This window comes from Dasypus novemcinctus, chromosome 18 (genome assembly GCF_030445035.2).
Source record: "Dasypus novemcinctus isolate mDasNov1 chromosome 18, mDasNov1.1.hap2, whole genome shotgun sequence".
In the NCBI taxonomy this organism is placed as follows: Eukaryota; Metazoa; Chordata; class Mammalia; order Cingulata; family Dasypodidae; genus Dasypus; species Dasypus novemcinctus.
In genome coordinates, this window is record NC_080690.1 from 86,873,431 (window position 1) to 86,900,871 (window position 27,441).

Sequence of the window (27,441 nt, forward strand, 5' to 3'; positions counted from 1 at the left end):
GAAAGTTTTGAGGTGTGGGGCATCCCCAGGTGTCACTCAATGGAGATTTTCTTAAGTCTGTACCTACTCACCTCAGATACCTTGTGTCCACTCTAGGTAATCCAGAAGTCATATGTGTTGAGAAATATTTAAGCTTCCTTCATCCTGTTCTCCACCATGTGAGCAAGATGGTGGCATATGGTATTGCTCAACAAATATTTGTTGAATAGCAAAATGTTTTTTAAAGCAGACTTATGTGGATTTTCTGTCAGAGGGCTGGGCCAGGCCCTCTTCTGAGGGTGTGGGGCTACAGCCAGGGCCACAGAAGGAAACCAGTGCTGGTCTGCCCTGCTGCCAGCTGGGCCCCCAAGCCACACACAATTGCTTTCTGACTGCACTTCCCAGGCAGATTCAAACCACTGGCCCAAAGAGTTTTTGGACAGTCTCAATTTTAATAAACGGTCCCATTCTCCACTTGTCACACCATCTGTCCTAATTTTTAAAAACTTTTAAATTTGAGAAATATGGAATCTGAAAGGAAAGATCAGGAAACCTGGGTTCTGGCTTCAGTTGGTCCTCAATTAGACTAAATCTTTCTTGATAATTTGAACTTTAAGTCACATACCACAAATTCACCCTTTGAAAGTCTACAATTCAGTCATTTCTAATATAAACGCACAGTGAGAAACAATCACCACTATCTAATTCTAGAACATTTTCCCTAAAAAGAAACCCTGTGCTTAATAACAGTCGTTGCCGTTCTCTCCTCTCCTCAGCTCCTGGGACCACTAATCTACTTCGTTTCCTTAGATTTACTAATTCTGGTAAATCTAGGATAGATTTGTTTTGTTTTTTGTTTTTCTGTGGACATTTCATATAATACGTGGCCTTTTGTGTCTGGCTTCTTCCACTTACCATAATATTTTCAAAGTTTACCCATATTGTACCAAGTATCAGAATTTCCTTCCTGTTTATGACTGAATAATAATAGTTGGTTATACGGCTAGACCACATTTTGTTTATCCTTTAGTTCACTTGGGTTGATTCCACTTCGGGGCTGTTACAATGCTGCTGCGGACATTTGTGTACACACACATTTTTATGTGTTCATGTATTTTCTGTTCTTTCGAGTGAGTACCCAGGAGTGGGATTGCTGGGTTATGTGAGAGCACTGTGTTTAATTTTTTGAAGCATTGTCAAACTGTTTTCAAAGCATCTGCCCTGTTTAGACTAAGTCGGATCTCCTCTGTGCGCCCACAGCTGTTGGGGGGCGGCATGTAGCCCTGAGACCTCTGACTAAGCTCTGTAGCTCCTTGTCTACAGCCTGTTCCCCTCACGAGGTCCAAGCTCTTTAAAGACAGGGATGATGGTGCATTAGCCTAGTGTCATATTTATTCTGACTTCCCCAATTTTCTCCTGTGTAAGATGGAGACAAGCCACTGGAATTGATTGGAAATATCACCAGAAGGTTTTATTTAATGAAAAGGTTTCCCTAACATGGTCAGGGAGACTTCCCAAAGGTATTGCTTTCATTTCTGGGCAGGAGCAAGAAAAGAAAACCCTGACAATTTCCCTCTCACACTTTACGTGGTTGGATTTTTCTATTTTCTAATTAAGTTACAATTATTTGTGACCTATGAAAGCCAAGAAACAGGACTTGTTACGCAATAGGAATTTATTTTCTGTTATATACTACTGTTTTTCTTTCTCTAGAGAGCTCTTCTCCAGGGTTCTCTGTGGTAAGTTATGTCACATGCTCAGCTGTCTGGCATCCTTGTGATTGTTTTCTCTGCACCACACCACGTAGTGTGTCCTGCTGCTCTTTCATTTGTTTTCACAAATTTTCCATTTTTGAATTGTACATAGCCTTCTGCATTTTCTTTACCTTTCCTAATGTTTGCTCTTCCCTCAATTTCTTCATTTTTCTCCTTTTTGATTTAATAACTAAAATGTAGACACAATGTTATTAGGACACTAAAGATGTGGAACAGAAATGAAGGGAAAAAGCACATAAAAATAAAGCAACAGGGAAACGGACTTTGGCCCAGTGGTTAGGGCGTCCGTCTACCATATGGGAGGTCCACAGTTCAAGCCCCGGGCCTCCTTGACCCGTGTGGAGCTGGCCATGTGCAGCGCTGATGCGCGCAAGGAGTGCCGTGCCACGCAAGGGTGTCCCCCGAGTGGGGGAGCCCCACGCGCAAGGAGTGCGCCCCGTAAGGAGAGCCGCCCAGCGTGAAAAGAAAGAGCAGCCTGCCCAGGAATGGCGCCGCCCACACTTCCCGTGCCGCTGAGCCGCTGACGACAACAGAAGCGGACAAAGAAACAAGACGCAGCAAATAGACACCAAGAACAGACAACCAGGGGAGGGGGGGAAAATAAATAAATAAATCTTAAAAAAAAAAAAAATAAAGCAACAAACTAATTTTCAGAGGATAATGAATGTTGCCTGACACACAGTGAAAACTGAATTTTAAAATTACTTTTCCACTTTCTGTATTTGAACTTTATAAATGGTTAGTAAAAAAAAGAACGCAGAAAAGTTATAATCCAATGCAATGAAAAGACATTGGAAAAATATTTTCCAAAGGGTACGACAAGGACCGTCTGCCTCAGTAAACGCCATGGTCTCTACTACTCCCAGTTTTTCATCCTTGTTCTATGTCTTGAGTTGTTAGAAAGGAAATCCATGCAGGGAACAGTAAAGATGACAGAATTTCTGCACTCTTTATGTGTTTTTGCTTTAGAATTTTAAAATGGGTATCCATGAATTGCAGAACTTAAACAAAAGCAGATTTATATGAACATAAATGCTGCCCTCTTCTCACAAAGATGTGCAGAATCTTTGTGATGTGCCTCTCTCTACAACAGGGACTTTTCCCTTGGGGCGGGGTGACCTCTGCTTTGAAGGCTTGGATCCCATTTCCTCATCATGTGGAAGCAGGCAGGGCAGGGGAATAGATGCCTGCCTGTGCTCTAAACAAGGAAAACAGCCAAAATAACAAGCATGCTTTAAGGTAAATGTTTTGTCCAGGAAAAAGTGTGTTTCCCAAACCCAGTTTTAGGTCAGTTTGGTATTGCCCAGCAAAAGGAATCAATTACCCTTCTGTGTATTTTTGATGAAAACTGTTATATTTCTGCATGCATGGCTGAAAAAATTAAACCTTCTTACCTCAAACTCCATTAACTCCCGCTTATCTTTGCCTTTGAAAAGCAAATCATCATTGGCAGTTTAGCTTTTACGTGACTTTATATCTGACAAGTTGAGCTGGTAGGTCCTCTACCTGACTGAATGAACTTTCCTAGTTCCTTCTCATTTTCTGGAAGCAGGTTCGCAGATTCGTCCTGGCCCTCATCCTCGTCTTCATCTCCTATTATTGGTATCTCGACATTTTTATAAAGTGTTGCGAGTTGCTCTTTCTCCTCCGCCTGTACCAGTCGACTGGAGAACAACACAGACAAATTTAGGAACACAGTTTTCACGGTGAATCATGCCTTAATCACGTAACCTTTCGTCTGGAAAGGATTCGCTTGTATGCAATGGTTGGTCAGGCAGGGAGGCAGAATTAGACTTTTAAACCAAAATAATCCTAGTTCTCAAATGTCTGTCAGGAGGCGAGGAGCTCTTATAATTTATAATTTACTTATAGGAGTGGCCAAGGCCAGGACTAGGATGTGGTGAGTGTGGCCCTTGCCTTGGGCACGAAATTTATAAGGCTAACCAAAAAACCCACAAAAACTCCATCATCAAGATCAATATTTTAATGCAATTCAGAAACTAGAAATTAACTCCAAGAAATCCATGATGAACAGACTATCAACATTTTAAATAAAGACAGGATCAGTTACTGATTTTCCCTTTTGCTCAAACTCCAGGGTGGCTTGGCCTGGTACTGCTGATTGACCCCATATTTAAAATGTTGATATTTCGTCCATCATGGATTTGGGGGACATTGGTTTAGATTTCTTAAATTATCACTAAAATGGTATATCTTGAGTACTGCGTTTTTTGGCACCTCCGTGAATTTTGCACTTAAGGCAAATGTCTCACTTGCCTCACCCAAAATCCAGCCTCGAAGAGGGTCATCGAAGAGCCATTTCTGTTTGACGTGGCAGTGGATCATGAAATGCCTTATTTTTTCCTACCATGCTTACCTTCCTCTTTCTGTTTTACCTGGCTAATAAGAAGTAATTTCAGAATCAGCTTATTTTGTTCCAAGGGGCAGTGGTGGAGGAGAGGGTGTGGCAGAGCATTCCAGAAAGATAATCAAACAATGGGGTCAGGGCTAGATTTGGGTAAGGAGAGTGAGACGCTTGCCTCAGGTGCAAAATTTAAAGGAGTGCCAAAAACTCAGTAGTGAACATAAATATTTTTTTAAAAAATTAAAAAGGAAATAAATGCAAAAATCCCAAGGTTGGACCAGATATCAAAATTTTAAATAAAGGATCTGACAGAGCCATGCTGAACCACAGTGAAGCCTGGATCAGAAGGGAAAATGAGAGTCCCTATAAACATCTTCTTAAAAACATTAAAAGTAGTTGAGAAAATATTTAAAAATTGAAAAGTGGTATATTAAAATTTCTAACATTATTTTAAGTTTAAATATTTTATTTATACCAGAAATGTAATTTACTATAATTTTACTTTCTTGGTTTAAATAAAAGCAACCTCACCAATAGTATTCTCAAAATCTACTTCTACAACAATCACCATTAAAAAAATACATATAACCATGTACTTTGGAGCACATGTTTTCACTTTGGCCTCATGCTTTAATATAGGTTGGCACGGCACCAAATTGGGTAAAACAGATGTGAAAATTGTAAGAGTTGACTTTAGTTGAGCAACTTAATTAAGCACTGAAAGCCCAGGAACATAAAACATATGTTTTATGTTTAATGAATTATTTTAGAAAACTTTATATTTGTTAACATCTTTGTTTTACTAATGAAATAAACAGAAATTGTGCATTTACATAAATTGAATCACTGTCAACCACCACATCAGAGAACTCAGAGCCAGACATGCAGGCTACATTCTCTCATTAGCAAAATGTCTTCGGTTTTGCCTTTTAATCTCACATTGCCTTCATTTGATATATCCCAAGGTTCTAAAATGGCTATATTAAAAAACATCCTTCACCTGGCAATGTATTTCTCTTTTTTCAGACTTAATTCTAATAGGGAAAATAAATGTGTACTTCTCAAGCTGTTTACAATGGGATTTAAAGTAATCCTGGCAGTGAATCCTAGAGCAGGAACCAGAGTACATTGGTTCTGGTCAAGGTAGCGAGATGCCATAGTGTGGCTGACTATTGTCTCATTCTAGTCCCAAAATTAGGATACACTTGAAAGAGTTAGCACTTGAACCACCACAAGTTTTATTTGTGTGAACAATGTGAAGTATCTTCCCAACAAGCTACCATGACCACATACCATGCTGTGATACCATGTTTCTAGTGAAAAAGAGAGTTGCTCTTTTCTGCTCTGCACTGCTAAGATTCCATGCAGAATATTAAATTCATTTTTGAACACCACATTTTGGGAGGGACATTAGAGGGTCCCAGCATCCCAGAAAGTGGCTTCGAAACATTTTTTAAATATTTATTTTTATTTATTTATTTCTCCCCACCACTCATTGTTTGCACTTGCTGTGTCTGTGTGTCTTCCTTGTTTCCTTAGGAGGCCCTGGGAACCAAACCCAGGACCTCCGGTGTGGGAGGGAGGTACTTCAACACTTGCTCCCTTGAAACATTTTTGACCATGACTCATAGTAAGAAATACATTTTACCATGCAACTCTGAGTGCCTGAAAAGTTTAAAAACTAGCATTTTCTTTAAGACATATGTTTTCTTATACTTTCTATTCTACTGAATTTTATTCTATTCTGTTTCTTTTGTTTTGTTTCTTTTTCATTGATATCATGACCCTACTTATGAGTATAAGTCACATTTTGTAAAACACTGATCTGGAAAGTTATGATGACTTGAATAATTTAGTGATTGTAATAATTACCATCATTCTTATCATCATCATTATCCTTTGACACTAAAAAATGAACCAGTTAATTTTTTATGCCTTATTAAGGATGGTAGATGTTATTTAGCATGTACTTACTATATCACACAAGCAATAGCGATTCCACAGATCAGAGCAATGCTGGAGGCTACACACCCTACCACCATTACTTGACTAAGGGCAGGTCTACGACGAGTCAGGGCTAAAATGGAAAGAAAAAGTTCTCAAAAACTTTGTTTTAGCTGTGTCCATCAATTAATATATTTATTAATATATTATTATTTCAAAAGGGAATGGGAGACAAAAATCAGAAATATCTTTTTTTTTCCAAATGAAGTTACCAGGGATTGAACCCAGAACCTCATACATGGGAAGCAGGCACTCAAACACAGAGCTAAATACTCTCCCCAGAAATATTTCATTAAATGGCATTTTCAATTAATAAAGGGAAGATAGATTGTGTAGTCTGTGTGAACAAATATAATTTGAATTCCCATCTAATCCCTGGCTCCCTTTTTTCATTTGCCTCCTGTCCTTGGCCAAAGCCTTCTCTTGAGCTCTGTAGAGATACTGGATCCCTGACTCAGTATAGCAACGCTATCATCTATGTAGCAAAAGGGAGAATGACATCAGTTTTATAACCAAAGTGTTGCCCTGGTTGCTTCAAGTTGTGTGGTGCTGTAATGACAGGATAGTGGATGGAATTCCACAAACCTTTTTCCCAGGCATTGGGTTGCAGGAGTGCAAAACTGTGACTGTTTTTTATAGGCTCCTGTTTATTGTCCTTCTTATCATCTGAAATTCAGAAAAAATATCCAGGGAGTTATTGTTTGTACAGATTGAACAAAAGAGCAATAGGCAAAGTACTATATACAGTTCAACCATTTTTAAAATCTGACATTGAGGTCATGTGTTACTGGCTACAAGAAAAGGGATGCCAAGGATTGCTGGCTTACATTCCTGTTGTTTTAAGCTGCCGAGATTGTGATAATTTGTTACGGTAGTCCTAAGAAACCAAGACAAGTGGTATTAGCAGTGTGGTGGGGATACAAGCTTGACTAAAACAGGTTCAAGAGAGAAGGGATGGGGAAACGGACTTGGCCCAGTGGTTAGGGCGTCTGTCTACCACATGGTAGGTCCACGGTTCAAATCCCGGGCCTCCCTGACACATGTGGAGCTGGCCCATGCGCAGTGCTGATGCACGGTGCCCCCTCACGCAGGGGTGTCCCCCGCGTAGGGGAGTCCCCTGTGTAGGGGAGGCCCACGCGCAAGGAGTGCACCCTGTAAGGAGAGTCGCCCACGCGAGGGAAAGTGCAGCCTGCCCAGGAATGGCGCCGCCCACACTTCCCGTGCCACTGACGACAACAGAAGCGGACAAAGAAACAAGACGCAGCAAATAGACACAGAGAACAGACAACCGGGGGAGGGGGGAATTAAATAAATAAATACATCTTTAAAAAAAAAAAAGAGAGAGAGAGAAGGGATGAAAGAAATTGGAGGCAGCGAGTGTTGAAAACATTTTTGAGGAGCTTTGCTGTAAAATGGAGTCGAGATTTAGGGACTGTACCTGAAGGGGGTGAGGGGTCAAGAGACGAGTTTTGTTTCTTAAGATGGGAAAATTGTATGAAATTGAGAACTATATATTTAATTGTGATAGTACAGGACAGGGAGAAAGAATTGCCAGGCAGTGTCCTTGGTTTGGCATGAGTCTATGGAGGCTGGTGCACGGGTGACAATTCAGGCTTGGCTAGGGTATCACTGACTTTGCAGGAAGGAGGCAGAGAACATGTGTAGAGTGGCAGGTTGATCAGAGGCTGAGAAAGCTCTCTCTTGACTTCTTGCATTGTCAGCAAAAGAGGAAACAAGGTCGTCTCCTCAGAGGGTGTCTTCCAGGATCCATTAGGCAAGTTCTACTTCCTATCTCTGTGTCAGAACCTGCACTTGGGACCCAAAGCTCATGGGTGGCAGAGTCTCAGCACACCTCTAGGGCAAGCTCACAAGTTAGTGCGAAAGGAAGGATGAGAGTGTAGGTCTTACGACACCCGGGCCTGGCCTAGAGCTCTGTGTGTGGTGGTGGTATGAACAGGCAAGTGAAAAACTCATGGCTGAGCTTTAGGAATATGAATAATTCATTGGAGGGGGGTGGGTGGGGAGAGTGAGGAGCTGGGACTGACTCGTAGCAGGCATTTAGCAAATGTGCCAAGAAGAAGGAAGATCCTTTGGGTCCACAGAAAGAGCTCAGGGGCCCTGTGAGTTTGAATTTTTAAAAATCAACCTTAAAAAAAATTTTTTTTTCTAGAAAGCTGGAAAAAAATTTTGTAGAAAGCTGGAAGAAAAATTTTTCTAGAAAGCTGGAAAAAAAATCAACCTATTATCTTTATTCTCTCTGACATCTAACTGAAATCTAGCATTTCCTTCACTTATGAATGTATGCAATAAATTACAGTGGTATTCGTTTCATATCACATTACCACTGTTGCATATCTCAAAAAATTGCTTACACTCAGCCACGCTTTGAAACTACAGTAGTCGTTAGTCTCAACACTAGTAGACAGTCATGAAACTATCTGCCGCTACATTCTAAGAAGTCAGGCGGTTTTCACCTGAATGGCAAAGGGGACTGTGGGACAGAAAAGGTTGAGAACCCATGCTCTAGAGCCATATACCATGACAACTTTGGGAATGTTCATGGGATCTCACCCATCTTCCCAATTTCCCAGACTTACCAGGACTCACAAACTGCTTGGACGTAGAAGTCCGAACTAGAAGGTCATAGAAGGGGATCAGAGAGAAAAGAGAATTAAGATAGATTTAGGAAAATAGGAACTAACGGGCTATTAGACAAGGGAAACTAACATGTAATTTCCAAAGAGCTAAGATGATAAAGGTTGGTAATAAATTTATTTCAATGTCTAATAGAAACTATGTGGCTTAATTTGTGAAAACACCATGTTCTAGCGGCATCCAATACCTCCCTTCACGAATGTGGGCTGTTAAGCACAGAACGCATTTAGTTTCTAGTCTGCTTTTGCAGTCACGTGAGTTGGAAAGCCTTTCCCGGGTTAAGGCCCTGGAAGGACTAGGAGCAGATTCAAAGGGAGCTGAGCTCTTGTCAGGAGATCAGAGATCCAGCGTCAGGGAGGGCCCTAACAATGAGGGGCCTTCCAAATTAGATGTGATTATATTGTGCAGATTGCATTTCCCTTGTAGGGAATTGTTTATAAACACCACATGCCACCACAAAGGGTGTCAGTCTGACTTTATAGATTGTCAGTGTTGGTTCTTGTGTTCTGAGATAAAGAGCAGTAGCACTCAAATTAAAAAGCAAAACATAGAAGAAAAATGTTGTCTTCTTTTATCTGCTTTCCACTTTTGTGTCTGGACTCATATGCTCTACCATGGAAATATGTCTATTCAAGTACAATTAAAGTCATACAATCACATTCATAACACCTGGATGGGGTCTAGGTTTTATGTATGCTAACATAAATGAAAGAAAAGAAAGCAATTTCTGAAGAGAAAGAGCAGCTAACAGAGATGGAAGAATGCAGGCTTTGATTTCAGAGCAAATGCTTAATTATTATATGTCTTGTATCATGTTGTTGTATATACACAAGCAACTATACATTCACTTAGCAGATAAAAGAACAGACTATAATTTTCACTTCACTGAACAAAATACAATAATGTACCTGTGAATATGAAGACATTCCTCAGAGCTGGTTGAGCTCCTCTAGAGGACACTTTGGGTTGCCTGGTGATAGTTCTACTTAGGGCATACGGTCTCTTATCTTGGAAAGAAAACTTGTAACAATGAAATGTAATTATTCCTTTTTCTTTCCCTTGAAATAACTTAAAAAAAAAACCAACTAATTATTATTTATTTATTCTCCCTTTTTTTCTTTTTTTTGGGGGTACCAGGGGCTGAGGACTGAACCTAGGACCTCATATGTGTGAAGCCAGCACTCAAACACTGAGTCACATTGGCTCACCTGAGCTGGTTTTTCACTGGTTTCTTGTTTGTTTTTAGGAAGCACTGGGAACTGAACCTGGGAACTCCCGTGTGGAAAGCAGGCAATCAACCACTTGAGCCACATTGCTTCCCTGAAATAGCATTTTTTTAAACAAATCAATTTTATTGATACATATTAATAAAATATACAACTCATCTAAAGTCTACAATCAATGATACTTGGTACAATCACATAGTTGTGTATTCATCACTTCAAATATTATCAGAGCATTTTCATTACAACAACAACAATAATAATAATAAAACATAATAAAAATCTTCACCTCTCAATCTATGCTTCCCCTGCTGCACAGAACTGCTATTTCTGGCTATTCTTGCACAATTATTTATATATTTATTAAGCAGTTTTATTGAGATATATTCACATACCCTATAATCTATCTAAAGTGAATAATCAATGGTTTTTAGTACAATCAAAATGTTGTGCATTCATCATCACAAAAAATTTCAGAATTATTTCATTACTCCAAAAAGAAAAATTTCACACCCTTTAGCATGCCTTCCCTACCCTACATAAACAGTAATCAAATTTCATCTTTATAAATTGATTTATGTTTACATTTTATATAAATAGTATTATACAATATGTTACACAATATATTTGATTCATAGTAACACAGTCATACAGTATTTGTCCTTTTGTGTCTGGCTTCCTTCCCTCAACACAATGTCCTCCAACTTCATCCATGTTTTCATGTGTTTTTATGACTTCATTTCTTCTTACAGCTGCATAATATTCCATCATATGAATAGAACACAGTTTGCTTATCCATTCTTCTGTTGTAGGACACCTGGGCTTTTTCCAAATTTTAGCAATCGAGAATAACACCACTATGATTGTAGGTGTGTAGATGTCTGTTTGTGTCATGCTCTCAGTTTTTCTGGGCATATACCCAGTAGTGGTATTGCAGGGTCATGTGGCAAATCTATATTCACCTTCTTTAAGAACTGCCAAACAATCCTCCACAGTGAGTGTACCATTCAGCATTCCCACCAATGGTGAATAAGTGTTCCTATCTCACCTCATCCTCTCCAACACTTAGAGTTCTCTGTCTTTTCAATAGTGGCCATTCTGATAGGCATGAAATAATATCTCATTGTAGCTTTGATTTGCATTTCCCTAATCATTAGTGATGTTGAACATTTTTTCACATTTTTTTTTGCCATTCATATTTCTTCTTTGGACAAATCTCTATTCAAGTCTTTTGCCCATTTCTTAATTGGGTCATTTGTCTTTTTGTTGTTGAGTTGTAACATCTCCTTAAATATCATGGATATTAAACTCATTGATCATGTGATTTCCAAATATTTTCTTGCATTGAGTCAGCTGCCTTTTCACCTTTTTGACAAAATCCTGTGAGGTCCAAAAGTGTTTAATGTTGAGGAGGTCCCATTTATCTATTTTTTCTTTGGTTGTGCATGTTTTGGGCGTAAGGTCCAAGAAACCACCACCTACCACCAGGTCTTTGAGATGTTTCAGACATATTCTTCTAGTAGTTTTATGGTCCTGGCTTTTATATTTGGATCTTTGATTCATTTTGAGTTGATTCTTGTATAGGGAGTGAGATAGAAGTTCTCTTTCAATCATTTGGTTATAGATATCCAGTTGTCCAAGTAGCATTTCTTAAAGAGTGTTTTGTCCTGTTAATATGGACTTGGTAGATTTGTTGAAAACCATTTGACCATAGAGGTGAGGGTTTATTTCTGGGCTCTCAATTCTATTCCACTGACTGATATGTCTATCTTTATGCCAGTACCATACTGTTTTGACCATTGTAGCTTTGTAATATGTTTCAAGGTCAGGCAGTGAAATTCCTTCCATGCCACTCTTCCTTTTTAGAATTCTTTTGGCTATTTAGGTGCACTTTCCCTTCCAAATGAATTTGGTAATTTCCTTTTCTATTTCTGTAAAGTAAGCTGTTGGAATTTTGATTGGTATTACATTGAGTCTATAGATCAGTTTGGGTAAGACTGACATCTTCATGACATCCATGAACACAGAGTGTGTTTCCATTTGTTTCCATTTTGTTTAATTTCTTTTAGCATTGTTTTTTAGTTTTCTGCATATAGCCCTGTACTTCTTTGGTTAAATTGATTCCTAGGGAGACCTGAATATCTGGACTGTCCATATGACAGCCAGGCCCTGAGCCTCAGTGGACTTGCAACTCCTACCCTCTGGCTTATTGGACTTATCCTGGTCAACTAACAGGGAGGTGAAGAAGGTTAACCACCACACCAGGGAGCCAAGAGTGCCTACAACTGAAAGCAGGAGAATTGAATCCATCATCCATGTGGAATCTAAGCCCCTCTTGATACAGAGGTGGAGTGGACATAACCATCCCGGGGTCCACAGGATGGAGGAAAAGGGTATTGATTAGAGTGGACTTACTGATATTCTACTATGAAACTATTGTGATTAGTAATGGAAGAAATTACAGCATTGATGTGGAGAAAGTGGCCACAGTAGCTGCTGAGGATAGGGAGAGGGAAGAAGAGATACAATGTGGGGGCATTTTCAGGACTTGGAGTTGTCCTAGGTGGTACTTCAGGGACAGATGCTGGACATTATATGGCCTGCCATGGCCCACTGGGTAGGCTGGGGGAGAGTGTAAACTACAATGTAAACCACTATCCATGTGGAGCAGCAGTGCTCCAAAATGTATTCACCAAATGCAATTAATGTCCCACAATGATGAAAGAGGTTGTGGATGTGGGAGGAGTGGGGTGAGTGGGGTGAGGGGGGTGGGAGCTATATGGGGACCTCTTATATTTTTTGAATGTAACATTTTAAAAAATAGAGAAAAAAACTTATTGTAAAGCAACAGTGATCAAAATAGCATAGTACTGTCACAAGGATAGATATATAGATAAATTGAATAGAATTGAGAGGTCAGAAATAGACCTTCTTATCAAAGCCAATTGATTAATTTTTTTCTTTATTAGAGAACTTGTAGGATTACAGAACAGTCATGCATAAAATACAGGATTCCTATACATCACCTTACCCACAACAACTTGCATTGGTATGGAACTTCTGCAATTGATGATAGAAAATTTTTAAATTGTACTATTAATTAAAATTCATGGATTAATTTCTAAAAAAATTGATTTCTAGGTATTTAGTCTTTTCATTGCTATTGTAAATAGAATTTTCTCCTGATTTTCTCCCCAGATTGTTCTATACTAGTGTACAAAAACATTACTGATCTTTGCATGTTGATCTTACCTCCTGCCACTTTGCTGAACTCATTTATAAACTCAAGTAGCTTTACTGTAGACATTTCAGAATTTTCTAAATATAGTATCATGCCATCCTCAAGTAGTGAGAGTTTTACTTACTTTTTTCCTATTTGGATGCCTTTTTTTTTTTTCCTTGTCTTACTCTAGTTAGAACTTCTAGTACAGTGTTGAGTAGCAATGGTTACAGTGAGTATCTTTGTCTTGTTCCCAGTCTTAGAGGGAAAGCTTTCAACCTTACTCCATTGAGTATGATGTTGGCTGTGGATTTTTCATATATGCCTTTTAAAATACTGAAGAATTTTCTTTCTATTCCTATCTTTTCAAGAGTTTTTAACAAGAAAGAATGCTGAATTTTGTTGAATGCCTTTTCTGCGGCAATTGAGATCATCATGTGGGTTTTTTCCTTTAGTTTGTTAATGTGGTGTATTACATTGATTGATTATGGTGAACTTCCCTTGCATACCAGGAATAAATTCCACTTGGTCATGATGTATATAAGTCTTTCGATATGCTGCTGGATTTGATTTGCAAGTATTTTGTTGAGAATTTTTGTATCTATGTTCATTAGAGAAATTAGTCTAGAATTTTCTTTTCTTGTAGTGTCTTTACCTGGTTTTGTATTAGGGTGATGTTGGCTTCATAAAATGTGTTGGGTAATTTTCCTTCCTCTTCAATTTTTTGGAAGCATTTAAACAGGATTGGTGTTAATTCTTTTCAAAAGTCTTAGTAGAATTCACCTGTGGAGCCATCTTGTCCTGGACTTTTCTTTGCTGGGAGATTTTTGATGACATATTCAATCTCTTTAAATGTGATTGATTTAACTTCTTGTATTTCCTGTGGCATCAGTGTAGGTTGTGTATTTCTAGGAATTTGTCCATTTCATCTAGGTTGTCTAGCTTGTTGGCATACATTTTCTCATAATATCCTCTTATGATCCTTTCTTTCTGATAGTATTTATTTGCATCTTTTCTCCTTTTTTCTTCATTAGTCTATCTAGGGGGTTGTCAATTTTATTGATCTTCCCAAAGAGCCAGCTTTTGGTTTTGTTGACTTTTTCTATTATCTTTTATTCTCAACTTCATTTATTTCTGCTCTAATCTTTATTATTTCTTTCCTTCTGCTTGCTTTGGCATTCACTTCCTATTATTTTTCTAGTTTCTCTAATTGTTCAGTTAAATCTTTGAGATTAGCTCTTTCTTCTTTTTTAAAATATAAATTTCCCTCTCCAGACTGCCTTTGCTGTATCCCATAAGTTTTGTTCTCATTTTCATTTGTCTCAGTGTATCTACTGATTTCACTTGCAATTTCTTCGACCTACTGATTATTTATTTAGGAGCGTGCTATTTAGCCTCCACACATTTGCAAATTTACCTTTTTCCTGTCTATTATTTATTTCCAGTTTCATTCCTCTTCTTCCTCCACCTCACCCTCCTCCTGCTCTGTCACTCTGACATCTCCATACTCCTGGCGAAGGGGAGGGCCGTCTCCTCCCCAAAGCCCTCTTCCCAAATGGCTCGTGGACCCCTGCGCCCCTCCTGCAGGTGCCACCAGCTCCACCCTGTGGTTTGGCTTTTCTGTGGCCAACGTGGCGGGAATGACTCACCAGTCAGTACCTCAGTTTGGGGCAATTAGGTTACAGCGCAGGTGGCTGTGAAGATGGCAGCCCCGAGGCAGTGGACGCTGAGAGGCGGCTGTCGGCAGGGGCCTGGCCGAGGCTATAGGGGTAGCAGAGACACTCACAAAGTGGACAACAGCCTGGAGAGCTCTGTGGAAAGGCCGGCAGCCGGCCAGAGGAGCGGCCCCCCTAGATTTCTCCTGAGACGACCCAAATAGCTTTTAAACTCCCTGAAACAACTAAAACCAACGGTTGAAGCTACCCATTAGGCCTAGTTTGAACTCACCTGTATAAGGCAAGCAGAAATGAAGTGGACATTCCATTAAAAACAAAAACAAAAAGGTGAGAGAACTTTGAAACTTGTCTCTCATTCTAATAGTTTTAATCTTGTATTATATGGGCAAAAGGAAAGATTTAGCTCTAGTCCAGCATCTGTCCTTTAGGTATCTGAGGAATTAAGAAACCCTGCTCCCTACAGAAGGTTCGGATTCTGGTCTGGAGCCACCAGTGTGAGGTCAGTTGGCACGGCCACGATGGAATTCCTTCACAGAACCCAGCCGGCCAATGGGACGCCGGAGGAATGAGTGGAGCACCCAGAGTGAGGCAAAGCCCACAAGTATGGTAGGAACCAGGCAGGGTCCTGCTGGCAGCGGGAACAGATGAGTGAGATGAGAATCAATTACCCTGGCACCGAGGGATCACTACCACATACCAGCTCAAGAAGCAACTAGAAAATGACCTTGAATTAAAGATTCAATGCGGAACAGCAGAATATACCTGTCTACATATAATAACATGACTTCGGGAAGCGGTTTGACCTAATGTAAGGGGGAAATGGAAAGGAGAAATGAGATTATAAGGCTGTGAGTCTCTAAAAAAGAGTCTGGAGGTTGTCAGAAGGAATACCCCTATGTACAACTGAACAGAGTCTAAGAGACAGATAAGGTAGATACAACCCCAGGTATTGGTTCTTTTGAGGGATAAAGAGACCCACGGGTTCTATGGTCATGGCAGAAGGGGTTCACTGCCATGACAGATGGCCCTTCTTTGGAGCTGGTGTTTCTGCGTGATGAAAATGGACTCAGAGGGGATCTCTTTTCACAAGACTTGCATGCTACTTTATTGGAATTGTAGTTGGTGCTGGGTTTAAGATATATGTAGGGGATTTGAATCTCTGGACTGATAATATGACACCCAGGCCCAGAGCCTCAACAGACTTCAACTCCTACACTTTGACTTATTGAACTTACTCCACTCAGCTAACATGGAGTTGAAGAAGGTCAACCACCACAACATGGAGCCTAGAGTGTCTACAACTAGAAGCGGGAAGAGTGCATCCAGTACCCATGTGCAATCTAAGCCCTCACTTGACATAGGTGTGCAATGGACACAACCAATCCAATGTCCACAGAGAAAATGTGGAATGGGTGTGGGAAGGGTAGCCATGGTGGCTGCTGGGTGTGGGGAACGGGAGGAAGAGATGAGATGTGGAGGCGTTTTCCGGATGTGGAGTTGTCCTGGATAGTGCTTCACGGACAATTACGGGACACTGTAGATCCCCCCAGGGCCCACTGGATGGAACGTGAGAGAGTCTGGGCTATGATGTGGACCATTGACTATGGGGTGCAGTGATGCTCAGAGATGAACTTACCAGGTGCAATGGATGTATCACGATGATGGGAGAGAGTGTTGCTGTGGGGGAAGTGGGGGGCGGGGGCGGTGGGGTTGAATGGGACCTCATATATTTTTTTTAATGTAATTAAAAAATAAATAAATAAATATTAAAAAAAAAAAGAGAATCAATTATAGTTCGCTGTGAGACAGCAGGAGAAGCAAGCAGAAAAACAGCAGAGGGATGGGCGTGGGCAGTTCAATAGGCAAAATGACTGGACTCTAATCCCAATCTCTCACTTCCCAGCTGATTGAGCTTGACCCAGGTCCTTAATCTCTGATCTCATCTGTAAAACAGAGAACAGGACCTTCTTCAAAGGGTTAGCTCAATGGTTAAATAATGCAATACACACAAAGCTCAAAAATAGTGTTGGCACTGAATACATGTTAGTTCTTTATATAATATAAAATGAAAGTAACAATATTTGCAGTAGAGCAACTAGGTACACATCAAGCCTCTGAAGTAATGTTTTTTGGTTGTTGTTTTGTTTCAGGAAATACTGGGATTGAACCCGGGACCATGTACATGCAAAGCAGGCATTCAATCACTGAACTACATCCATCCTGCTGGGGTAATGTTTAAAAACATTTTTTCACACATATATTTACTAACAGGTCATCTTGTAAGGAAATATATCTTGGCTGTGATTCATTTTATGTAATTAACCTATGAAATCATAGAAAAGCAGACAGTGTCTCTATGTCCACTAAAGTGGCCACCTGACAAGCAGGCCCAACTGGTTTAATGTAGCAACAAGTTCTCACTGATTTTAACTTCTTCTGATTTGGCATCTGGTGATGTATGTCCCTCAGTTTCATATATTTCTCAGACCTAACAGCAATAAAAAGAAAAAAACATAGACTTCTGGCATGAAGAATATTGGGCTTTTCCATTTATTATGAGCATGAAATATTTGCTCATGTTGCTCATATTTGCTGTCTTCAGGCTTTTGTTCATCCATTCTTGATCTTTTCTAATTAGATACACTAAGCAATAACCTTCTTGAACGACCACCATTTTGTCCATAGGAACACCCTGTTGTATTGCCCAACCCCATAGAACCCATCAGGTCGGGCTTCCATCATCACTATCCATTATGCCACTTCAACACACCTTGCTTCTCACTATTCTATGCTGTCAGTTGGCCTCTGCTCCTCCAGGGTCCTATCAACTCCATTGCTGTGCAAAGGCCCATAGGAGCTGTCACATCTCTTTCCACCACCCCAGCCTACAGGGAGAGCCACTGAGGAGCTTCTCAATAGTGCAGGTGATAGAAGTTATGTTAGGACTTCTGTGAACAAGAGTTAGAGACTGTATTAGTCAGTCAAAGGGGTGCTGATGCAAAATACCAGAAATTGGTTAGTTTTCATAAAGGGTATTTATTTGGGGTAGGAGCTTACAGACCAGGCCATAAAGCATAAGTTACTTCCCTCACCAATGTCTATTTCCATATGTTGGAGCAAGATGGCTGCTGACATCTGTGAGGGTTCAGACTTCCTGTGTTCCTCTGGGCTCAGCTCCTCTGTTTCTTCCACAAGGTCAGCTGTAGACTAGGAGGCTCTCTAGGCTTTGCCTCTCTCCACAGTGTCAGTTCTGGACTATCAGACAAACAGCTCTGTCTCTTTCCTGGGGCTCCAGCTTAAGACTTCAGCATCAAACTCCAACATCAGAAACCTGCAGCTCTGTATTTTGCCGTGCCTTTTATCTGTGAGTCCCCACCCACCAACGGGCAGGGACTCAATGCCCTAATGATATGGCCCAACCAAAGCCCTAATCATAATGCAATCATGCCCAGGTACAGACCAGATTACAAACATAATCCAATATCTATTTTTGGAATTAATAACCATATCAAACTGCTACAGAGACCTTGGTGTACTAATTGGAAATCATTCAAAACTATTTGAAATGATGTTGTACTCCCTTTTTCCAATTGTTAATTTTGGGTGAATTGAGATATGAGGAAGCATAAGACCCTCTTGAGGCCTTTTTCAGAAATAGAAGCACAAGAGTCTTTTACAAAAGCTGTGAGTCAATGCAGAAATGGGACAGATACATCATGGAAATGTGATGGCTGTGGACTTCCATAACTGTTTACATTTCCTAATAGTAGTGTGCAATTAAACACAGGCTGATACATCCTCAAATACGTAATTCACTTCTAGGCATTATCAGCATAACTACAAGTGCTTTCATAAATTCCCCAGCCCTTTGATAAAAATTAAAATATTAAATTAAAATCCTTTAAAAAGATTATAAGTTGTAATTGACTAAATAAAACTGTCAGGTAATTGAAGAGTTCTCTCTGTGCATACAAAAAATGAAACTTTTAAAACCCCAATTGTTTTTACTTTTAGTTTTAGTTTTTCTAAATTATTATGTATTTTATTTCATATATTTAAACCTATCACTATTGTTTCATTTTCCTTTTAATTGAATTTGGCAATATTCTTGGCTTCATTTTTTAAGAAGTTTTGGATCACAGAAGGATTACAACTATGGCAGGGGAGGATCATTGGTGTGGGGTGTCAGTGATGGGAGTACATGGAAGGAAATTCACCTGGGCATACATATAAGGTATATAAATATGTTCAAATGTTCATGGAGCATTAGCACAGTGGGTAGAGATTCACACAAAAACCAAAAGAATATTGAATTCCCATCTTGGGGAATTCTGCCACATTCTTTAATAGAAGAGCAACAATCCCCCAAGTACAAGGGCAATGACTAGTGAAGAAGGATGGTCCATTGATGGGCCCTTGATATTGAAGACTATGTTTATGAGGCTTTTGTTCTTGGATTTGCAACTTGGCCTGGTATTGTAGGGTGCCTAAGAGTTACCTCCTGAGAGCCTCCATGTTGCTCAAATGTGGTCACTCTCTAAGCCAAACTCAGTATATAAATGCATTGCCATCCCCCAGCATGGAACATGACTCCTGGGGATGAGCCTCCCTGGCACTGAGGGGTTACTACCAAGCACCAGTTGGTGATGCAACTGGAAAAAGACTTGGAATAAAAGGGGGAAATGGTAAAGAGAAATTAGTTTATTAGGCTAAGAGACTTCAAAGTGAGTCGGGAGTTCATGTCTTAGTAGGATCTCATAGACAGCCTAAGTAGATCCTACTCCAAATAGTGGGGTTGCTGAGGGCTCTGGAGACACCCAGGTCCTATGGTCATGGCAGATAGCTCCAGAGTTTGGTACCCTGCCAGTGGGCCCTACTTTGGAGGTTGTGCATTCAAGTGTGACAGAGCTGGACTCAGAAATGACTTCTCTACACATGCCTCTTTTGTCCCTTTATATTTGAACCTATAATTGGTGTTGAAGTTGGTAGGTGGGTGTACATTCAAGAGACTTGAATCTGGGCTGTCCATGTGCCAGCTGGGCTCTGAGCCTTAGTGGAGTTGCAACACTTACTCTCCAGTTCATTGGACTCACCCAGGACCACTAACAAGGAGGTGAGGATGGACAACCACCACACCAAGGAACTAAGAGAGTCTACAACTGCAAACAAGAGTCCCATCCATCAGTCATATGGGATCAAAGCCCCTTCTCAATTAGAGTAGGAGTAGGCACCACCATCCCAGAATTCTCAGGATTGGGGAATAAAATATGGACTAGAGTGTTCTTACTGTTATTCTACTATAGACTTATTGTGATTCCAGCAATGGAAGAAATTATATAATTGATATGGAGACAATGGCCACTGGAGGTGCTGAAGGCAGGGAGAGGGGAAAAGAAGTATATTAAGGGGGCATTTTCAGGACCTGGAATTGACCTGAATGACATTGCAATGACAGCTACAGGCCATTATATATCCTGCCACAACCTATAGAATTGAGTGGGAGAGAGTGTAAACTACAATGTAATCTATAATCGGTGCTTAGTGGCAATGCTCCAAAATATGTTCATCAATTGCAATGAATGTACCACACTAATGAAAGAAGTTGTTAATGTGGGGGAAAGTGGGAGGTGTGGGGAGTGGGGCTTATGGGAATCCCTTATTTTTTATGTAACATTTTATCTAATCTAAGTACCTTTTAGAAATAAATTAAAAACATATTTAATAAAGAAAAATGGAAGTTAAGCTCCTTAGAAATTGCACTGTCAGGTGACAATACACAAGGAAAATGAAAAACAAAATACATGACTTTTTACTATATCTTTTAATGTATTTGATAAAAGCTGAAAATTAACATTTGGAAAGGAATTCTCTTTGAGGATAATACTAAAACAAATTAAGATTAAAAGATGGTAAAGTGCAAGTTTAATAGAATCGAGTAAATCTATATTAAAATGAATATTTGCTGAAATACTTACAATCAGCAAAGCTAGTGATTCGACCTACCTGAATAAGCCCTTTTATTAGTAAATCACGGTATGGACAAAATTCAAAATGTATGGTGCCCTTTATTAGAGCAAGCTAGCAGCACCATCCTATTTCCTTTTCTGTCCTTTGTTTCATGGCTTTCTATAAACTGAGAGTCACACCTCACAGGCATACTCCAGTCAAAAGCCCTAAAGTGATCTTATCTAGTAATCTTAATCAAAGACCCCTCAACTGAATTTAATGCAATTAAAGGGTACCACACCCAGAGGGCTAGATTAGTTTACAAACATAATCTTTCTCTTTTTGGGATTCATAAAATAATCTCAAACTGTCCCAAGGAGTTAGGAGTTTCCCAGGATTCTTAATCCTGTCTGAATGAGGAATATAATTCCCAAGTCAGCAGAATTCATCACATGATGAACACTGGTTTTAATTATGGTCAGCAGAATCTGGAGAGAAACTAAACATTATGTGTTACCACCTCACATCCAGAAAATTCCAATGAGAAACTTTCTTACTTAAAATTAATATAAAAGATGTATCCCTTTTGTACAAGGCTACTTATAAAAGCAAAATTCATAATATCACCTCCATAAAAAAAAAAGTAAAAACAATGGGAAACAACCTAAATATGATCATCTATACAAGACGTTATACTCTGTAATTGGAAAAAGGAATAAGGAATATCTGTGTTCTCTAGGACATATTTGTAAGTGAAAAAAGTTAAGGTGAAGAACAGTGTACAAGATATGCCAAATTATTCCTAAGAAAGTGAATAGGAATGTAGGAAACAGATTATATCAAGTGAATGGAGGGAGGATGGAAGGAGTAGAGATGTAAGGGAGACTTTTCTGAATCAAACTTGTTTCATAGTTTTGATTTTGGAATATTGTAAATATTTTGCATAATTTTAAAATAAATTGTTTTGAAATGAAAAAAATACATGAAAAGAAGAAGCAAAAAAAATAAAAAAGAAAAATGAATGTGATTGGGCATTATGTTTGGCACCCTATAAGTATTTACAGAGTGGGAGGTTATTTCAAATTATTTAAAACAATAGCAGTATGACTCTACTTCCCTATTTGAATATATGTTTAAAGTTTATAGTCCTCCATTACCCCATGGATTTTATTAAGAAACATTAGGGTTTAAATTAATATATTAAATTTCAGAGATAGGTGTATAAAAGAACTTAGAAGCAGAGTGTCTGGTCTTTTTATCAGTGCTAGCTCAATAGGTAGGTGATCTCACATAAAAACCCAGTTATGGGCTGATGGTCCAGAGTCCAGAGAGTCACATTAATAAGAGAATTAGGCTTTCCAAGCACTTTAAAATCCCATTCCATATCAGTGTAATTTTGATATTGAGACTGATAAAGGGCCTGCCAATTCCTGCCCAGTAAAACTCACAATCTTTCAGCATATCATTTGAAATTAATCATTCCTCTACATGGGAAATGAAGTTTTAACTCAGTCACTGATTACAGAAATTTTTGGAGGCATAATATTAACACAGCTGCTGCCAAAGATGAGAGAAACCAAAAGCATATGGCAGCAATGGCTACACAGATGCCAAGAAGATCCATGGAGGACAACAAACATGAGCTTATTGCCCTTCAGGTAGAAGCTTATGGTCACAAGGCCCTAAAGAGTCCAACTCAAGGTATCACAAGAGGTACTTCTGAGGGAGTGGATGTGGCTCAGTGGTTAAGTTCCAGCTTTCCAACTACAAGGTCCTAGGTCCAATTCCTGGCCCGATACCTAAAAAATAAGTACTTCCTCACCCAAAGTCTGTTGCCATGTGTTGATGCAAGATGGTGGGCAATGTCTGAGAGGGTTCAGGCTTCCTCTTCCCACTTAAGCTCCATGGGTCCAGCTCCTTCCAGCCTCAACTATAGGCTGATATAAGCCTTCTCTCTCTTCCCAGGGCTCACTTCTTTCCAGGCTCACCTGCTCTGTTCTTTTCACAAGGTCAGCTATAAACTATCAGGTGAATGGCTCAACCAAGTGTCAAAACAAAGTTCTCTCCTCTGCCAATGTCTTTTCCTGTGTGTCTGCCCACCAAGGAGATGGGGATTCAATATCCTACTAATGTATCCAAATCAAAGCCCTAATCTTAATTTAATCAAGTAAAAGTGAAATCTCTGAATTTAATACAAAGGGTATCACACCCAGAGGAACATACTGGTTTACAAACATAAATCAATATTTATTTTTGGAATTCATCAATAATATCAAAGTGCCACAGTTATTAAAAATGAATAATAAAGATATGCACAAGAGTGACAGAAATAGTTGGGGGAGACTTTACCTATGAAACAGACAAAAATAAGATCACAAGGGCAGATGAGGACAGGAATCAAAACCCAATGAGGGAGAGAATGAAGCAGTGGCTCTCATGGAAGTTTGGGTACTTTGTCTTTCTAAGATTTCTAAGAAGGTGAATAATAAATTTTAAAGCTAGACATAGACTGGAGATTTAGAAGGAGTTTCCAGAGTGGTGCAAATGAACAGAAAGGCTGAGGTGTGATATTTCTTTCTTTCTTTTTTTTTTTTTTTAAAGATTTATTTATTTATTTAATTTCCCCCCCTCCCCTGGTTGTCTGTTCTTGGTGTCTATTTGCTGCGTCTTGTTTCTTTGTCCGCTTCTGTTGTCTTCAGTGGCACGGGAAGTGTGGGCGGCGCCATTCCTGGGCAGGCTGCTCTTTCTTTTCACGCTGGGCGGCTTTCCTCACGGGCGCACTCCTTGCGCGTGGGGCTCCCCCACGCGGGGGACACCCTTGCATGGCAGGGCACTCCTTGCGCGCATCAGCACTGCACATGGCCAGCTCCACACGGGTCAAGGAGGCCCGGGGTTTGAACCGCGGACCTCCCATATGGTAGACGGACGCCCTAACCACTGGGCCAAAGTCCGTTTCACGTGACATTTATTTCTGCTTCTATTTGTTGAACATTTACTGTGTCAGGAGACTTTTATGGTCTAAAAGGTATATCAGGGGAGAAACACACAAAGAATTCCCCTTCCAAAGAGCTTAAATTTGCAGCCAGGAAGACACTTAATAACAATAACAAATAGTAAGTTAAATATAAGTATGTTATAAGATGATAGGTACAATGGAAAATAGAAAAAAGTAAAGGGTGTCAGTGATATGAAGTTCTGGGTGTAGGGATAGCAGCACATTAAAGTGGAGCTCAGGGGAAGTGGATTTGGCTCAACTGAAAGAGCATCCACCTATGATATGGGAGGTCCAGGGTTCAAACACAGGGCCTTCTGACCTGTGTGGTGAACTGGCTAATGCACAGTGCTGATGTATGCAAGGACTGCCGTGCCACACAGGGGTGTCCCCTGCTTAGGGAAGCCCCATGCACAAAGAACGCACCCCTTAAGGAGAGCCACCCCATGTGAAAAAAGCACAGCCCACCCAGAAGTGGCGTCACACACACGGAGAGCTGATGCAGCAAGATGATGCAACAAAAAGAGAAACAGATTTCTGGTGCCACTGACAAGAATGCAAGTGAACACAGAAGAACACACAGTGAATGGACACAGAGAGCAGATGTGGGGGGAAGGGGAGAGAAATAAATAAAAAATAAATACATCTTTAAAAAAAGGAGAGACGATAACAGGGTTTGGGGGCAGGGGTGGGAATGGGAGAGTTAGTGGGTATAGTTTCTGTTTAGGATGATGCAAAAGTTTTAAAATAAATAAAATAAAATGGAGCTCAGAGTAGACACCTTAGAGAAAATGACATCTGAGCAAATGTTCCAGGAGGTGAGAAAGGAAGTGATTGGCATATCATAAATCATGGAGTAGAGACAGTGCAAAGCCCCTAAGGAAAGAATTGTCTGTGCTTTTGTTGTATTTGAGATTCATCTTTTTTTTTTTTTTTTTTTTTTTTTTTTTACTTTATTACTTTTCCTGTATTTTTATTTGCCAAATCTGGCAACATTACCTAAGATAAGGGCCAGACTGGGCTCATGCAGGAAAGCAAGTAGGGAAGTTCAACTAGGAAAATGTGTGAGTGGAGAAAGAAAATGAGAATTTTACCCTTCCAACATAAGGATTATTATAGAATTATTTCTGCTAGAGGAATGTGTTCTGACTTCTAATAAATATTGCTTCAAGTTCTATATTAAAATTAGACTCAATGAGGATAAGATATAAGGAGAAAGATCAGGAAAAATATTATTGCAGGCATCCTAGAGAGAGATGCTGATTCTCCGACCAGGCTGTAGCATTGAATGTAAAGACTAGAGGTTGGAATCTTGGTCTATTTTGAGGATACAACCAACAGTTTTTTTCTGATGGGCTTGATATGAGGTATGAGGCAAATAAAATAGAAAATACATGTAGCAGTTTGATATTGTTTATGAATTCCAAAAATAGATATTGGATTATGTTTGTAAACTCGACTTTCTGAGGTTTCACTTTTACTTGATTAAATTATGATTAGGGCTTTGATTGGGCCTTGTTAGTAGGGGGTTGAGTTCCCACCCCTTGGTGGGTGGGACTCACTGATAAAAGACATGGCAAAGGACAGAGTTGGAGTTTTGAGCTGGAGACCAGAAAGTGAACACACAGAAGAATACAAAGAAATAGAGACAGCTCCTTAGACACAGCAGAAACCCAGGGGAGAGAAACAGAGCTATTAGCCTAATAGTCTCCACAGCTGGCCTTGTGGAGCGAGCACAGCAGCTGAGCCCAGAGAGAAACAGAGCCCTGGGAAAAGAGGATCCCAAGAAGCCTGAACTCTCAGCAGACGTTGGCAGCCATCTTGCCCCAACACATGGCAACAGATTTTGGTGAGGGAAGTAAATTATGCTTTATAGCCTGGTACCTGTAAGCTTCTACCCCAAATAAATACCCTTTATAAAAGTCAACAGATTTCTGGTATTTTGCATCAGCATCCCTTTGGCTGACTAAAACAATGCAATTCTAATTCTTTTAGCTGAAAGCATTGCAAGGAAGATGTTTTCATCAGCTTACCTGGAGAGAGCTGTGGACTGAGCAAGCTTGGGAGGAAACAGCCAGAGATCACACTGGGTCTCACAAATACAGCTTCCAAGGAGGGAAAATGTCTGACCTGGAGATGTGAGAGTTGTTTACTTAAAGCATTTGTTAAGCTATGAGATTTGACAAAGTCAAAATAGGAAATGTGTCAGGAAAGCAAAGAACCAGAGACTGAGGCCTAGGGAAGAAATTTAAGGAGAAACCAGCAAATCAGAATTATCGATGGTGCCACATCTGATAAGATGAGTAATAAAAAAAATGTTGTATATGATACTGCTAATTAAAGGAGTCCTTGGAAATTATGCCTATGGGAATTTTAATGGAGTTTTAAAGGTAAAATCTCCATTTTGATGAGTTAGAAACTGAATGAAAGTCGATGAATAGACAACTGCAAATGTAAAAATAGCTGCTGGAAATTTGGTCATTAAAGAAAAAAGAGAAACATAGTAAAAGAAGACGTGTGGGAAAATAGCTTGAATTTGACTGTGGGAACCTGGCTTGAAGTTGAAATGTTTCCATAATGCGGATAAGAAGTGTGGGCTTAGGAACACCAGCCTTGACTAGACAGAATGCTGTCAGGTCAGCACAAAAATTGTTTGCATGTGGAGACATTTGAACTTTGTTATGGCCTGCTCCCTAGCATTGCAGGGGCTACAGCTTTAATATCAAGCAGCCTTGAAAATAAACAGAGAACTACTGCTTTGTAATTTCTAATAAATACGATGTGGAAACCAGGGTCGAGGCTCTCAGTTCCAGAAGCTGTTGAGTCCCCTGGTCCCGTCTTTAATTTCTCTCTTACGTCTTTCTTTCTGTCCTCTTATTTCTTCAGTTCTGCATCACCTTCCCTTCGTGCAAACCTATTGCTGACCTGGTCTCAGCACAGAAGAGCATGTGTCAGAATTAAGAATGTTTTGTTTCTTAAGGAGAAGACATCATAAGCATATGCAGCACTGTGTTTTCAGAAGGACATTACATCAATAATTTCTGAGTTATTCCTAGATAATCAATAAATACAGATTATTCAGAAGGTAAATGGTGGTGGGCTCAATAGAAGCAATTCAGGACTTGTATTAGTCAGCCAAAGGGGTGCTGATGCAAAGTGCCAGAAACCTGTTGGAATTTATAAAGGGTATTATTTGGGTAGAAGCTTACAGTGACCAGGCCATAAAGTGTAAGTTATTTCCCTCACCAAAGTCTGCTTCCATATGTTGGAGCAAGATGGCTGCCAATCTCTGTGAGGGTTCAGCCTCCCTCTTTCTCCATGGTCCCAGCTTCTTCCAGTATCATCTGTAGGCTGGGATAAGTCTTGCCTCTCTCCTGGCACTCATTTCTCTCTGGGCTCAGCTGTTCTCTCTCCACAAGATCAGCTATACTTGAATGGCTCATCACTTTTCTGGGGACCTCTGCTGTGTCTAATGGAGGCTTCTCTCTTTCCTCCTGTATCTACTTCTCTGTGTGTTTATTTCCTGGGGCTCCATCATCAAAACTCCCATTTGCTCCCTTTGCATGTAGTTTTCTCTATGAGCGCCTGCCCACCAAGGGAGCAGAG

General features: G+C 39.9%; 1 protein-coding gene and 1 long non-coding RNA gene across 2 annotated transcripts; one reads left to right on the forward strand and one right to left on the reverse strand.

Annotated features, from left to right (window-relative positions):
* Window positions 1-1,651: 1,651 nt before the first annotated feature.
* C18H19orf18 (chromosome 18 C19orf18 homolog) lies at window positions 1,652-15,376 on the reverse strand. The gene is made up of 7 exons (XM_058279475.1): window positions 15,169-15,376; window positions 9,687-9,785; window positions 8,721-8,756; window positions 6,709-6,789; window positions 6,094-6,196; window positions 3,261-3,418; window positions 1,652-1,923 (listed from the first exon to the last, which is right to left on the reverse strand). The coding sequence occupies exons 1-7, from the start codon at window positions 15,251-15,253 to the stop codon at window positions 1,814-1,816; spliced, it is 672 nt and encodes a 223-aa protein (XP_058135458.1). The 5' UTR covers window positions 15,254-15,376; the 3' UTR covers window positions 1,652-1,813.
* Window positions 15,377-15,497: 121 nt separating this feature from the next.
* LOC131274230 (uncharacterized) lies at window positions 15,498-26,093 on the forward strand. The gene is made up of 3 exons (XR_009181438.2): window positions 15,498-15,705; window positions 17,048-17,125; window positions 25,831-26,093. It is a non-coding gene; the product is annotated as an uncharacterized lncRNA (long non-coding RNA).
* The last annotated feature ends 1,348 nt before the right edge of the window (window positions 26,094-27,441 follow it).